We start from the raw sequence: 16,004 nt of genomic DNA, 5'->3' as shown, positions 1-16,004 counted from the left end.
TGTCTGCCTGTGAATAGTTCATACAGCTAACGGGGAAATGTTCTGTCATATGTTGCCAAGTGGTTTATATCGCAGACTTCAAATTTCTTCCACTTCACCGCTGTGGGTTTTGAAACAATTCTTTGGGCGAAGAATTCTCAGTACGAGGAAGCCATCCAGCTGGCTACGGAGGGTTGCTGGTTCTACCAAGGTGCTTGCTTGGAAGGGCACACATAGTCTTACTTCATCATTATAAGCTTGAGTGTCGTACTTGTGATCTATGATTGTGTCGGCGCAACGTTAAATCCAACAGACATCAAAACTTCCAAGGCAGATGACAAGGTCTAGGAATCAAAATCAATGTTTTAGTAATAAGACTTACTGCAAAGTTCCTTCTCTTTTACGTCACCATTTTCACTCTACGGAGATTGCCTACCTACATTACAGACTACGTAGCACATAATAGATGAAAAACTGCAGCAATAGTGCAACTCTGAATTGCTGTTTGTTTTTGTTTTAGATATTTTTGTTCGCCGGAGCATGTATTGTGGAGAAGGTGGGGGATCATAGTTTTGGATCGTTGAATGTCAAATAACCTTGTCTTTCACAATAGGATTGTTAACCTTCGAGCATCCCAGTTTATGAATTAATCTGAAGAAGAAATTGACACAATATGTGTGACCAATAAGATCTCTGTCAGAGTTATGGCGTGTTTTGTGCATTAATACCGGTTATTTGTAATTATAGTAACAGCGTCATTTGTGCGATGTTCGACAAACAAGACACCAGGTACAGTAAGTCTATAGCCTTTCAATATAATAACGAGTATTATGTTACACGAGCCTTGTTGAAGTTTTTTTTTTTGTAATTAAGACCCAGTTGTGATGACAATGTGAAATAGAATATTTATGGTTATATTGAGTCACGTGTTTTTTGTGTTATATCTCCTAAATCCGTAAAACAATTTTTGAACCTTATGTCGAACTATAAATGTATGTTTTGCTGTTATAAATCAAGGTAATACTATCGCCTCTAGATCATAGATGTTTGACGAATGTTTTGTTGAGCCAAACTGACACCGTTACTTCCAGCTCTTTACGGTAGAGGAAGACCCTAAGCGCCCTCCCGGGAATAATTTTTCTCCCGGGGTTTGGGGTGGGGGTGGGTAGCTGGGTAGAACCACCAACCTTTCGTAAGCAAGCTGCATGGCATTCTCACATGAAAAATTCTACACCCTATGCAAGATTTTGAACCCACATTGGTTAGGGGCAAGTAATTTATAGTCAACGACGGACACAGTTAGGGGCAAGACACCCCCACACCCCACCCCAAGTGATTCAAAGTCAGCGACGGGCACGGAGTCTTCGTGGGTGTTAAAGAAACTTGAGCACACTGACCATTTCACATGTATATAACAGATATCTGTTTTTCAACATAATTGTTGTTTAACCTTTAGATTCCGCAGTAGTTGAATGCTTTTTATTTGCGCATATGTCGCGGGAAAAGGTTATTTTCACAACATTATTTACATTATATAAATCATTTTGTGCAATTTAGGGGTAAATTTCAAAAGAAAGTTTATATTTTCCCATTCTATTATGTCCCTCAACCGAAAACCCATAAAAATGTTTCAGACTTGCTTATGTTGTTTACCTTCGACGACGGTGGACAATAAATGTTATACGACACTTCAAAAACGGAGATTAAGAATTTGGAGTGATTTTGCTGTTTATTTGAATGACCTATATGTTATTTATGATAAAGTTAAAATTCGGGACACTAGACTATCAAAATATATATCATTAGGGAGGACCGTGCGTTTCAATGCTGGATGGGAAAATTGTGATACTGTTACATAATGCATATATTATTAATCAACTAAAGGTAGTTTAATCACGTTAATGTTCTGAAGAAAAGCAAGTGAAAGTATAAACATTTATTATTCTGTTTAAGGTATATACACATTTTATACGCAAACCGCTTCAACATGTCAGGAATTCAGAATAATGCCGGTGCTAACTTCACATTGAACAACTATTTCTCATTCGCGGAACCGTTGATGCTTTTCATGTTTGTTACAAGACAGTTTTCCGTCAACGTTAGTTTTCCATGCAGCCATATTGGACAAGAATATTCTTTAACGTTTTCCAGCCAATCGGATGACGTATTCACCATTCAAAGCAATAAGAGCATGACTTTCACGTGCATTGAAGTTGATGCCCAAGCGGATTATCTATCCACATCGGATAGTAGCGCCGATGGAATACTAAAAGAGAATATTGACATCAGCCTGAAAGGAAATCTCTTAGGGCTCTCGCGACTTCTCGTCGAGATTATGGAACCCGATCTCACCGTCAAGTTCTATGACGTGACTTCAAGAAAGACGGAACCATTAGACATTACACTTCCGGTTGCAAGAAACAAGCGCCACGAAATATGGTTTCCAGTCACAGTTCTGAGAAATATACGGACAGTTGACAAAATATTTATGTATCTGATTACAGTGTTTCTTATCCTTATTACAATGGGGTTTGGCTGTCAACTAGATTTAGGAATTGTTAAAGAATGTTTGAAAAAACCGGTAGCTCCAGGAATAGGATTTGGTTGTCAGTACCTTGTCATGCCGCTGGTAAGTTGGTTATTTTTGACACCAATTATAAGTTACAAGAATACTGTATACTTCCGTTTGTTAAGTAAAAGGTGAATACTTAAACCGGGTCAATCAAACTGCAGTGGTTTGACATATTTAATTAAACAAAGTAGAAGCAGTATAATCTATAACATGTACATAAATCTAAATCGATCTAAATATGGAAATGCGTAATCTTTGTTTAATATTGCTTACCTGTTGCGTTTAAGAGTCACTCGATAAACTTTTGAATTACTCTTCCGGCACACTGTACAAAACTGATATGTAAAATTGTACTAATTATATTAAAAACAGAACTAAATATAATTTTAGCTGGCATTAGTCCGTGTTGAGATCTATTCTGCAATTTAATGTATGAATGTAAAGACTGAAATTAAGAATATAATATATTTAAAATAAGGACATTTTTTTGCATACTTTTGGCAGTTTTGCAAATTTCTCAAAACAGGTATGAGATAAAAACAATCTAAAAACAAATTGGCCTATAATGTTTTATAATTTTCAGAGAAATGAGCAAAATTTGAAAATGTAGGATGTGCCTATTACGGACAATTTTATGAAAAGTGAGACTTGTAATACTTCATGAATTCATTATATTTGACCTTTAATATCTTGAATATATGTCAACCACCAAATACTTTATAAGAAAAATAGGGGAAAGGGGTTTTAAAAGGGTTCTTTAGTTTTAAAGTAAATTTCACTGAATTCCCCCTTCCCCAACTTTTTTCTTTTAAAGGCGTCTTATAAAACCCACCCCCGCGGGGTGCGAGAACAGCCGCCGAAGAGACTTTTTGATTTCGCAGCCCCGTGATTTACATTGAAATATGGGAAGGATTTTATTTTGTTTCGACCATTCTTTTTTCCGGTTTATTTTTTAAGGTTTCATTTTCCTACCAAAAATTCTTTTTTCTTATTTTTCCCAAATGTGAAATTTTTTTATTAATTTTAACACTATTTCTTTTTGGTTCCAATTTCATTTAAAATCACCCCCTTTTGTATTTCCCTGTGTAACCTATATAAAAATGCAAGAAAAAACACTTTTTTTCCGCAAATTTTTAAGGAAAATTTAAATACTGTTTTCCTCTAAAACCCCAAATTTTTCACTGTTTTGAGTAAAATTTTAAAAACAAAAAAAGAAATAAAGGGAAAAAAAAATATTAAAAGTAATTCAATGGCATTTTGGGCTTCCTTTTTGAAATTTAAAAAAGGGCCAAAAACTGAATTTTAGCCAATCTGTCCAAAAAAATGCCCGAGTTTGTTCGGTTAGTGACAAGATTTTTCTGTCTTGCTTAAAGTTTTCCCGTCGTAGAGGCAAAGATTTTTGAATTTTGAAAGTTTTAAGTTTTTTAAATGTTTTTTAAAAAAAGGACAAAATATTGTCATTATCGCATTTTGAGTTACGTATCGTTTTTTTTTATGTAAAAAAAAAAGGGTTTGCCCAAAAATTACTTTTGTATTGCGGTAAATGTCACACCCAAGTGTCAGGTTAGGGAAAAAAAATGAAAATTTGTGGGCAACCCGTGTCTTGAAATATTCGGTCTTAATTTACAGGTTTTAAATGTAAAAATTTCACAGTTTTTTGTTTTGTAAATTTTACATCCCCCATTTCACTGTGACTGAAAGAATTTTTACCCGGTTGCATTTTTGTAAAAGTAAAATAAAGGATGGTCGAAAAGCTCACGGATTTTTATTGAAAACAATTGGGGCCCAAAAAGAAGTTTATAATTTTAAAAAACAATATTTATTTTCCCTCCATAAAAACCCATTTTTTTAAGTTAAAACCCGTGCCTTTCTATATTTTGTTCACTTTTGTTTGTGATAGGGGGGTTTTAAATTTCTTTTGGGAAAAAAATTTCGGGGGGGGTTTAGGGTAAAGTTTACTTTCTCCCGTTTTTTCATTTTTTTAATTTTACGTAGCTATATGATTTCAGAAAATATTTATATGTCAACCAATGTCAGCAAAAAAAAATTTCCCATCAAAAAGGAATAAAGGGGCCCAAAACTTGTTTTTAAAGGTAAAAGGTAAAATTTTTATGAAACAAATCACAAAAATTGGTTATTTGAAATCTATTTTTTTTCCCTTAAAAATTTTTTTGTTGTATAAGTCACTCAGTTTTTTAATGTAATGTGTAAATATCAGTCAAAGTCAAAAATCCCAAGTTTATTGCAAAACGTCGGGGGTAAACCCTGAAAATTTAAAGGTCAAAGTTCTTTTATGCAAAAAATGAAGAATGTTACATGTACTTTTTCTGACGATTTAAAAATGTATTCCTTGTTAGCCCACTGAATTTAATTCCCTTTTTTAAAGGTCTGTATGTCGGGCAAAGTCACCCCCGTGCAAAGGAAACCCCCAAAACCCCAAAGGGTAAAGTTATTAAAAGGCAGAGGAAAAATTTGTGTGAAAAAAGCATAAAATTGTACCCTATTTGAAATATAACAGCTATTTTGACCCTTTTAATATGTAATTGCTGTGTTTTTATTTTAGTGTATATATGCCCCACAATGCCCAGTAATAAAGATATCTTTAAATTTGGGAAAATTTTTCATATGTGTATTAAGGGTAAAAAAGGGTCATTTTAAAGAAAAATTTTAAAAAAAAATTAGTTTTTTTAACTTTTCTTCTTTTTAAATTTTTTTATTTTGTCGATTTAATAAAACAATTTTCTTTTCCCATTTTGAATATAAAAAGTAGATGTTTTTTGGGTATGCACATATTATTTAAAAAAATTAAAGGGTCAACCTTAATTTAAAGGGGTCAAAGGTAAAAAAAGTGATTTAAAATGTTCCCAAAAATTTTCCCCTTTTTTTAATTTTTTTTTAAAAGTCTTTTTTTTTGTTTTTTAGTAACTGGTCGTTGTTCTTTTTAATGTATATTGTCAGACGATGTCCGGGAAAGGAGAAAATAAGTCAAGGTCGAACCTGGTTTTAAAAAGGTTTCAGGGGTTTCTTTTTGTGTAAAGATAAATTTTTGGATAATTACTATTACTTTTTTTAAAAAATAATAACGCGTTTGTGTTTTTTCCTTTTTTGCAATTTTTTTTAATGTTTTAAAGGTCAAGAAAGGGTTCGGGAAATTGTAGGTCTTATAAAATAAGGAAAACCCAAAAACCTATTTTTAAAAGGTAAAAGGGTCAAATTTGCGGGAAAATTCTCCAAAAAACAGTTTTTTTGCTTTTGACTTTTCATTTTTTTTTTGAGAGCTTTTCAGAACCAAAAAACTAATTATTTTTCTTTTTTAAATTTTTTTTTAAAACCCGATGATATATCCTTTAAAAAATTTAAGGGAAAAAATTTATTTAAAGGCAAATCAAAACTTTAAAAAGGTCAAAAAAGGGGGCCCTTTAAAAAAAAATGGGGGAAACAAGTTGGGAGTAAATGCAAAGATCTTGGGCAAGTCTACACAGGCAAAAGTCGGCCCATAGCGTGTACGCTTATCCTCATTGGTACCGATTCCAAAACCCGTAAAAATAAACTGGGGCAAGGTTAAATTTTGGTTTAGGGGATTAAAACCGGGACTTTTAAAACAACTCCAAAAAAATAAAGGGGAAAAGGGCAGCCAACCCGAGCCATAAGGGACAAAACGAGAGTTTCAAAACTTTTGTGCATGCAGAAAAGGCAAATAGAATACCACCCCAAAACCTCCATTCCCAAAAATGAGCAGAAACCCAAAAACAGGGTGAAAAGGGGCGGAAATCTTAACCACATCGTCAAAGGACTGCAAAAAGGGGAAAAAAGCGCACTGGGGCACGTTTTCAGAGCCCCTTTGGGGCCAATGTAAAGGGTTCCCAGCAATTTGCCCCCAAAATTTTTGATTGGGGGTTTCTAGGGTAGAAAAAAAAGGGAAAGCGGGCCTCGGGCTTAACCCAAAAATCTCTTACGTAGAAAAAGTCAAAACCCCTATCTTGCACATTTGGATCCAAGCATTTTAAACCCATTTATCTTGGAAAAGCAGTTCTAAAAAAGGGGTGGTGCCTACATCCCAAATTTTTTGACGCCCTCCTTAAAACCCCTCCCATCAGTCCCGGGAAAGTTTCTCCCCAACAAAATCCAGATACGAACCCCACTTTGGCGACCTCGAACTGTATAAACGAGGAGAAAAGGGACAAATTTTAAAAAATTCCCGTTAAACTCTTCCGGCCTTTTAGGCGGTCCCTCAGACCAAAATTAATCGACAGCTGTTGGGAAAAAAAAAAACAATCTCCGGGCCTGAGAGGGAACAATGTTTGCATTTCGACGATTCCTCCCATGTTGGCATATTGGAAATTTAAGTGCGCACCCCAAATTGCAAAGGGGCAGCAAACCCGGCCAAATTTCAGCCCCCAACCCCCAACTTTTATTCAGAAAGGGGCAAACTTGTGGAAGAACAGCTTTTCGTCAGCTGGAAGAATAAAAATGGGGGGTTTCCGCCAATCGGACTGGGCCCCCAAACTAAACAGTCCCCTTTTAAATGTTTTCCGTTGCGCACTGTAGACTGTGGCCTGAGAAAAATATGAAGAAGCTGGGGGTTTCAGAGAAGCTAAATGGCAGTGCGGATCGAGGAAAAAAACACGTTTCCATTTGGGAGAGCTGTTTCTTCGGAAGAAGCACGCCAGGAAATTTGGCCCAAAAAGACATCCCCTTTGGACCCAGCCCTGGAAAAGATTTCCTCTCGAGGATGCATAAAAAATTTTTTTTTTTCGGTTTTCAGTTCATTTCCGCATTAATCTTTTGATATTAAAAAAAGGCCCTAAGAAGAGGGGTGGCCCTAAGGAAGTAAGTTTAAATAAAGGCTAAAATTAATTAATTAAAATCAAAATTATAACAAATTATGTTTGAACAAAGAAAAAAAAGGGGGTTTGCTATCTTTTTTAAATTTTGTACCCAAAAATAATTTTAAACTTTAAAAATCGGGTGATCTAAAATTTTGTCTTAAGATTTTCTTCATTGTTAACATTTACCCATATATATACATTTTTTGAAAATTCAAGGATGACCATAAGGTATTAATTTAAAGACAAATTTCCCTTTTAAAAAATGAAATTTTTGCAAAAAATGCTTTTTTTTTCGATCTTTCGCGCAAATTTTTTCCTTTTACCTTTGATATAAGCCCTTTTCCAATCAGTGTTTTTGAAATTTTTTTCGCATTGCCGACCCTTGATTTTTCAAAAAAACATTAAGAAAAATTATTTTTTTAAAGAAAAAAAGTGACAAGATTTTTTTGTAACAAAGAGGAAAATTAAAAAAGCTGTATTTTGAATTTTTTCATGAAAATGATTTTGATCTTAATGTCAGGTTTGAAATTTTTATTTTTCACTATAATTTTCAAAAAAGGATTTTTGTCAGTTGATATACTTTAAAACTAAAAATGATTAGTTTTACTAGTAGGACAAAAAAAAACCTACAAATAAAAAAAAACATTTGAAAAAATTCTAGGTATTTTTTCAAATTCTTAAAAATTTTACCTTTTATAAAAGGTTTGCCTTTGACTTATAAAAAATAAGAAACCCACATTTTGCCCTTTCTTTTACATTTTTTAAATTAAAGTAAATTTTAACACTGAATTTTTAACAACAAACCCTTTTTTTATCAATGTAATGAGTTAAAAATGGTATTTTTGTGATTTTTTATAAAAAAAAGTGACCCCGACCTCCAATACCCCGTTTGACCCCTTTACTTTTTTTTCTCTTCCAAAGACACCCTTGCCTTTTTTAAAAGTAAATTTAACAACGTTTAGTTACAAAATGGGCCCAAAAAAAATCCCCTTTAAAAAATAAAAAAAAAATTTCAAAAAGGTGAATTATTTCAACATTTTACCCACCCTTTTTTGGGCTTTTTCTTTGTTTTATGGTTGACCTTGAATGCTTTGGGAAAATTTTGTGTTTCCTTTTAGACATCGCCTAATATTTTTACTTAAAAGAAAATGATTTTGATGAAAAATATCCCCCCCGGGGGAAATTTTTCAACAAGGGGGAAAAATTAAAGATCCATTTTTTCTTTCTTTTACTTGAAAAAGCCTTGACCCCTTTAAAATACATTTTTAAAATTGTCTGATTTCAGGCATATCTTTATTACTGAAATTGTGGGGGGCCTAATTACATTGAAAAAATACCCAGCAATTACTAATAAAAGATTAGGGAAAAAGCTGTTTTATTTCAAAAGGAAAATTTTTCATGAATTTTTTCACACAAAATTTTGGGCCCTTTTACCCTTTGATATTTAAACTTTACCCCGGGAGTTTTTGGGGGAACATCTGCACGCTGACTTTGCCCGGCCCTACAGACATTTAAAAAAAATTAACTTCAGTGACTAAAAAATGTGACTACATATTAAAGATTAAAAAAAATAAATGTAACTTCTTTACATTTTGCCTGAAAATGAACCCTTTTTCCTTCTTTATCAGGGTTAATTAGACGTTTTTCAATAAGGGGGGCTTTTTCCCTTTTGGGTTTGGCTGGTATATACCATTTCATAAGTAAAATGAGTGGGCTTATGATAACCAAAAAAAATTTTTTAAAAATAAAAAAAGATTTCAAAAATTTTCAGGTTTTTTGATTTGTACATAATTTGACCCTTTTACCTTTTAAAAATCATGTTTGCCTTCATTCCTTTTTGATGAATTTTTTTTTTTGTGGGAATTTGGGTTTACTTTTAAAACATTTACTGGCTAAGATAGTTGCTTTTTATAAAAAAGTGAAAAATCCGGGTCGTAAACTTTTCCCCCCCTAAATTTTAACAAGTGAGTTTTTAACCCCCCCCTATCACAAAAAAAGTGAACAAAATTAAAAGATTGGGGCCCCGGGGGGGGTTTTACACTTAAGAAATGGGTTTTTATTTGGGGGGATATGAAAAATTGTTTTTAAAAATGTATAAACTTTTTTGGCCCCAAATTTTTGCAATAAAAATCCCTGAGCTTGGACCCGATTTTTAGTGCGGGGCGCAAAAAAAATAGCATAAATTTTGGGGAATTAAATATAGAATTATAAACCCCAAAAAGAAAATTTTTTTACGGCTTTTACAGTGTTTTCGCTTCTATTGTTTTTATCAAAAAAACGGATCTGCATAAAAGAATAAAAACACAGGGTGTATGAACATATAATGTAAATTTTTTTTACTCTTAAATTTTTTGTATTACAAAATTGTATTTGATTCATAAATTTAGCACTACGGAAGTTTATAAAATCTTTCTAAATTTACACAGTTTTAGGGCCAAATTTTAAATTTTTTATCATGTTTACGAAACTTTCCCGTCGAAAAATTTTGGGGGTCAAAACCCTTTTTTAAGTCTAAATGGAACATGTAAAAGGGTTGACTGATTTATCTTTTTAACCCTTTATATCCTTTTTTTTAAAATTGATTTAAATATTTAAAAGTAAAATTGTTTTTAAAAATAAATAGGGATTTAGAGGTTGGGAGTTTTTCCCCTTTGTATATCATGTATAAGGTGTAATGTGTTTTTGATTAAAAGCAAAAGTGTTAAGTAAATAGCTGTTTAGATGATTATACCCCTAAAAACTTTTGTAAACACAGCAGGGGGTTTTTGCCCCGTATAAGAGCAGTTATAAAAAGGAAAACTTCATGTGAAAAAAAATGAAAGGGGAAAAAGAAATAGATGTTTAATTTAAAAAAATTTCCCATTTTTATCCTAAAAAAACTGTTTCCCAAACTTGAACCCTTGACCCTTTTTTGGAAATTACTATGAATATTTTGATCACGAAAGCGAGTTTAAATTACTGAAAGCAGTGTGCGCTACCCCTACGGATATAAACCAGTGTTTTTGTTGCGAAAAAATATTATCCCTCATTAAAATAAGCAAATGCAAATGAGATTTGTTGGTTTAGAAAAACCCAAAAAAATTTTTCTTAAAAATTAAAGTGTGGGGATCTTTAAATTTTTTTTTCTTTTGTGCGTTACCTATTGTAAATTTCATGTGTTTTTAATTTCTGCAAGGAAAAGTTTTCCCCAATGTCAGACTTCCCTTTTTCCACACAGCCTGTATTAATAACAAACTTTCTTTAATAAAAAGGACCCGCATCGAAAAAAGCGAAATGTTTTTTAACACTAAAAGTTACAAATCGGTTTTAAAAAAATGTTAATGAAAAAAATTTCTTATCTGGATTTTTAATACAATTTTTAATGTTTCATTAAAAACTTCAATTTTCAATCACGTACCTGTTGAAAAAGATTTTTATTATAATAATATGATAAATTAATTAAAATCCTTGGTTTTGTTTTGTTTTATTTGGGGGGACTCAAATTTTATCCAAAAATTTTTTGCATTAAATTTTACGGGCTCCAATTTGTCCTTCTTTTATAGATGATAAAGACAAATGTTTATTGAAGAAAAGATACGTTTGTTACCTAACGGTAATGGGGGGGAAACTGCATATCAATTTTTCTTATCAACGGTAAATACAGGGTACGTCCCTTTAGAAAGAAGACTTTGTTTTACATGTGGTTAAATTTTTTAATTAAAGTTTTGTTGGGAACGGGTAAAAAAATATAAATTTTTTATACATATGTGCTTTGAGAGAAAATTTTTTATAAACGGACTGAACTTCAAAAAACGAAAAATCTAAAAAACATTTAGATTGTATAAGTAAGCTGATACGGGACCAAAAGTGCATGGTACCCTAACCAAAACGCCACCCCTAATAAAGTACTTGGTTTCATCAAAGAAGGAGTTCGTCTTTTTTTTAAAACCTATAAATTTTGTAAAAAAACGGTTGTTTTCACAATTTAAAAATAACAGAAGACAAAAAAAATCCCTATTTTACCTTTTTTAAATTCCGTATTGTACCTTCCTATTGTATGTGCCGGGTATTTTTTTTAATAGCATGACCTGACACAGTTCTATTAAAAAAGCGCACATAAAAAAATTTAAAAGTTCCATTTTAAAAAAGAATCAAAATAGTAAAGGTATATAATAAAAGGGTCATTATAACAGTAGCTGGATCTGGGACTTCGTATTCGGCTCTCGTGGATTTTGTAAGGTCGGATCACACTCGGCGCTTGCGCGTCTCGTGAGATCCAATCTTGCAAAATCCACTTGAGCCGAATACTGCATCCCAGATCAAGCTACTGTTATAATAACCCTATTATACGTAGTATATGGAGAGATTTCTACTCGCCCCGGTGTCCGCGCCTACCACTTGCTTACAGTTTTTGAAGCATTTTCTCCTTATCTCTATTATTACAATGATGATGTCTTGAAATAGCTGTTCCTCATTATCACTCACATCATGTCACAAGGGCCATAACTCTTGAACCAATAGTTTATGTATTACGCCCCATTTTTACTTAGAATTTCTGGTTAAAGATTTAATGCATTGAAACTCATGTATCCGTTGTTACTAAATGAACTTGATGCTTGTTTAACATCATCACTCACATCATACGACATAAGTGTCATAACTCTAGCATCAATATGTCATGATTTTTGCACCCCACCCCCACCGCAACCCCCAAGTTTTTACATAGAATTTTGATGCACTTTCGCTCTGTCTCTGTTATAATTACTAAATGATTAAAATTTGAAATAATTGTTCCATACTAACACCAATATCATATTAAACAGGGTACATAACTCTCGTATCAATATTTTATTATCTTTTTGCCCTTCCCCAATTTTATTTAGAATTATATTCTATCTCTGTTATTACCAAATGAATTTAATTCAAATGTAATTTCGTACGTATGTTTTTTAGCTTGGTTTTGCCATCGCCAAATTCTTGCCTGTCGATATAGACAGGAGCGTAGCCCTGGGGATATTTGTTTGTGGCACGTGTCCCGGAGGAGGTATTAGCAATATCTACACGTATCTTCTAGACGGGGACGTATCATTGTCCATAACCATGACGTTTGTGAGCACTGTAACATCTTTAGGTAAAACTTTAACCCGATTCAACTATTCTGTAACAAGGTATTTTTTAATATTCCGTCTTTACTCTTCGAGAACCACTCCAATATTATTAGTACGACTTTGTTTTACATTTAAAGATAATTTTAGCCATTTGAACTTACCGGTAAATGAATGAAGCATTTGGATAATATTGCTTCAAGTTGACCACAGGTGTTAGTTAGTTTATGCTTTAATTTGAAAATATTCTAACTATTTTTTTTTCTATCATCATCATTATCAGCATCATCATCTCCCTTATATATATATAATATCTTATCTTTTTCAGGTATGATGCCGCTGTGGATCTATACCCTTGGTAGGCTGTTTGTGGATGACGACTACAACATAACTATCCCTTACATAAACATGATCCAGATCATTGCCTTGATTACAGTTCCTTTGTTCATCGGAATCTTTATAAAATATAAATTCATCAAGATTGCAGTTACTATCCTAAAGCTTCTTAAACCAGTCACTGTAATTTGTATATTAGTGTTCCTAACTGTTGGGTTGTATTCAAATTGGTATATATTCAAACTGTTCAGACCCCTGCATATACTTGCTGGATGTTTATTACCTTACCTTGGCTACATCATAGGGGGCGCTATCGCAGCAATTTTAAAACAGCCATTTGCGCGGGTGAAGACCATTGCATTAGAGACTGGAATGCAAAATGTAGGCGTGGCTTATTTACTAATGATTTCATCGTTCCCTCCTCCCCACGGTGATCTATCTTCCGTTGCACCAATGGCATCTGCTCTGATGACGCCGTTCCCGCCATTTTTAGTGACTATTGTTTACTTAATATACAAAAAATGCTTCAAGAAGTATGAGCCAGTACTTGAAGACGAGCCTGAGGTCAAGGTTAATGCTAACGGAGATCAACAGGTATTAGAACAACTGAGTTCTGTATAGCACTAAGGCCTGGCAAACTGCAGACCTCACTTTTCCACGTACCATGAGAAAAATGAAGTTCAGCTGGTAACGATACACTTTTGATGATTAAGAATAAAAGAGACGTTCAAAATGTACTGGTGCCATCAATCTTGCAAACTGATGTTGTGGTTGAGAAACAATATGTCTTAAAGCTACATTTTTGAAATATACTGCATCACTTACACATAACTTTTATCCTTTAAACACTAAAAAACAGACACTTTAGTAAAATCCTTTTATTTTTTTTTAAAATAATATTTCGAGATAGATCTAGTTCCTTTTGTCTTTACTTACGGTTAGTACTATCTCTCCTGTGAATCATGTTTGATAATATTTTTAAAAATCTGTATTCTACAATAACATTCAACATATTTATTTATATATTTATTTTCAGCTGGAATCTGGCTTTTAGAGGGTGTATAATATCGGTTGCTTGCTTTAAATGTGACTGCTATTCACACAGTAATTTAGACGTTTATAGGTTGTTTTAAAGTCTCTTACAATTCACAGACGGTTTAGATATAACCTGACATAAATGCTCCATATAACGAAACTAAATGTCATGTGCGATACCTATACCTTAAGTATAATATTTTTTAATGTTTATTCTATGTAAACTGTTTATTAATAAAACTATAATAAATTAATGAAACTATAATAAATGATAAAAAAAAACTAAGATTAAAACTTGTTTTTCATTAAATATGATAATTGTTGAGCAGGAAATTATTGTACAAAAAATAGCGGCGAGTACACTGGATCCCGTAGAACTGTATCTTGTACAATGGCAAAATGAGTCTCATCTTCGACTTTTTATTTCCCAAGTAGTTTGCAGTCTTTCATTTGGTTGTTCTCCAATGTATCTATCGATGGTGATATTAAGTTTAAAAAATGGCGTTCACTCGGTATATTCTCAAAGTTGACATTGTTTCGCACGGTGTTTCAATTTTTAAACAACGTTTACCGTGCCTTTTTTTTTTTATTTTATATAATTTTGTAAAATTTGTGATATTTTCTCAAGCTTAAGAAGAGACAAATTTCGAAGTAATGGCCACAGTCAAAAACGTTTGTAGAGATCCATTTACTTTGATAAAAGAAACGGCAAACTGTTTGTATATAATTATAAAACACAAAATAAAACTGTCAATATCATTTTTTTTTTCAAGGGTGCCTCAAGTAAAAAGAATTATTGAGACAGAATTCTAACTCCAACGTCTTGTGGAACTGTTTTAAGTTTTGCTCACGTATTTCAAAAATAACCTTGAGGCAGAAGTAAAACTTATCTTCAGTTCTTTGATAATATGTAATCTAAAGAGTAAAGGTGGTGAAACAGAAAATTTTAACGCACGTAACTCAGTATTTTTAAAGATGTCTAACTCTGCCTCTTTCTGTTCCAGATATGCGTCAGTTATAAGTTAAGTCAAATGTCCTCATTTCTTTATGACTATTTTGCATAACTATTGCATTTCTGCCCCCTTACCATGTATTTTAACAAATATATGGTTTCTATTTGGAATACTGTTATAAAAATATCAAAAGTAAGGCCAGTATCGGCTAAGAATTAATGGCGACTTACTTGAAAACAGGAAACGCCCATTTCCAATGCAGTTTAATTGATAATGTAGCGAACATGATGAAAATAGAGAGAACACTGTCGGTCTCAACAAGAATAGCTGAAAACTGAAAAACTAAGAAACTTTTTGTAACGATTTCTATCAGACAAATAATTAATCTCCCGACACCTGATACCGTAGGAACGTATGGTAACAGAAACATCTTTACACCCACTAATGACCACTCTGCCCAGATTTTTTTCCAGAACTAAAACAATTAGGATTTTAGAAGTGTCATACTTTTATTATAAAAATGAGGAATTTGCGAATAATAACTACAAGATCAGTAAAATTCAATCATGCACGAAGGAGAACACACTTCCAAAAAGGAAATAATATCGCAGCTAAATGTGTCGCAAGTTTATATGCTGCTGCTGCTGCTGCTACAGAGTCAACAGAAGGTACTTCTTCAGACACAAGTCAAAGCACATCCGTTGGTGACTTACAAAGTACTGCTGAATGCATGACATCAATCACAAGGTATAAAACTTCTGAAGCCGCTGATATCTTCACTGCAAGGTGTAGAACTGTTCACAAAGATACTCTGCCGTTCAAACTGAGACCTGCAAAGGAAGCTGAATGTGCAAAAGTGCAGAAAGGAGGTCGAAATGATGTTAGTGAAAACGAAAAAACCATAGTAAATGTATTAAATTACAAGAAATGGTTAGAACCCTAAGCAATTTAAGCATGCTTGCAGTGAGTCAAATCTTTATATGCGGGTTGCAGACAGATGTGCACTGTGTGTATCTATTACAATCGAGTGCAAGTTTTGCAAGTTTAAGACTGAAACAATTCCTCTGTATAACACTATGAAATCAAGGAAAGGGCATGATGGCGGCTGTTTAAACACTCCGGTCCTTCTGCCAGTCGTGAAATTACGAGTTGGAATAAGTTCTGGCGTGCATGGATATACAGACACCCAACTACAGAGGTCTACAGAGGAAAGTAA

The 16,004-nt window shown here is 33.1% G+C and overlaps 1 protein-coding gene across 1 annotated transcript; it reads left to right on the top strand.

Annotated features, from left to right (window-relative positions):
* Window positions 1-42: 42 nt before the first annotated feature.
* Window positions 43-14,143, top strand: LOC123550383 (ileal sodium/bile acid cotransporter-like). The gene is made up of 3 exons (XM_045338811.2): window positions 43-2,608; window positions 12,313-12,490; window positions 12,793-14,143. The coding sequence occupies exons 1-3, from the start codon at window positions 1,967-1,969 to the stop codon at window positions 13,419-13,421; spliced, it is 1,449 nt and encodes a 482-aa protein (XP_045194746.2). The 5' UTR covers window positions 43-1,966; the 3' UTR covers window positions 13,422-14,143.
* Window positions 14,144-16,004: the final 1,861 nt, after the last annotated feature.

The sequence above is a fragment of the Mercenaria mercenaria genome, chromosome 6 (genome assembly GCF_021730395.1).
Source record: "Mercenaria mercenaria strain notata chromosome 6, MADL_Memer_1, whole genome shotgun sequence".
Classification (NCBI taxonomy): Eukaryota; Metazoa; Mollusca; class Bivalvia; order Venerida; family Veneridae; genus Mercenaria; species Mercenaria mercenaria.
This window is presented reverse-complemented; position numbering and strand designations above follow the sequence as displayed.

Bases quoted from the DNA above. Each gene is read 5' to 3' on its own strand.
- LOC123550383 (XM_045338811.2), top strand. From the start codon at position 1,967: ATGTCAGGAATTCAGAATAATGCCGGTGCTAACTTCACATTGAACAAC. The intron at 2,609-12,312 runs GTAAGTTGGTTA...TATGTTTTTTAG, and splicing joins AGTACCTTGTCATGCCGCTG to CTTGGTTTTGCCATCGCCAA. The intron at 12,491-12,792 runs GTAAAACTTTAA...TATCTTTTTCAG, and splicing joins GAGCACTGTAACATCTTTAG to GTATGATGCCGCTGTGGATC.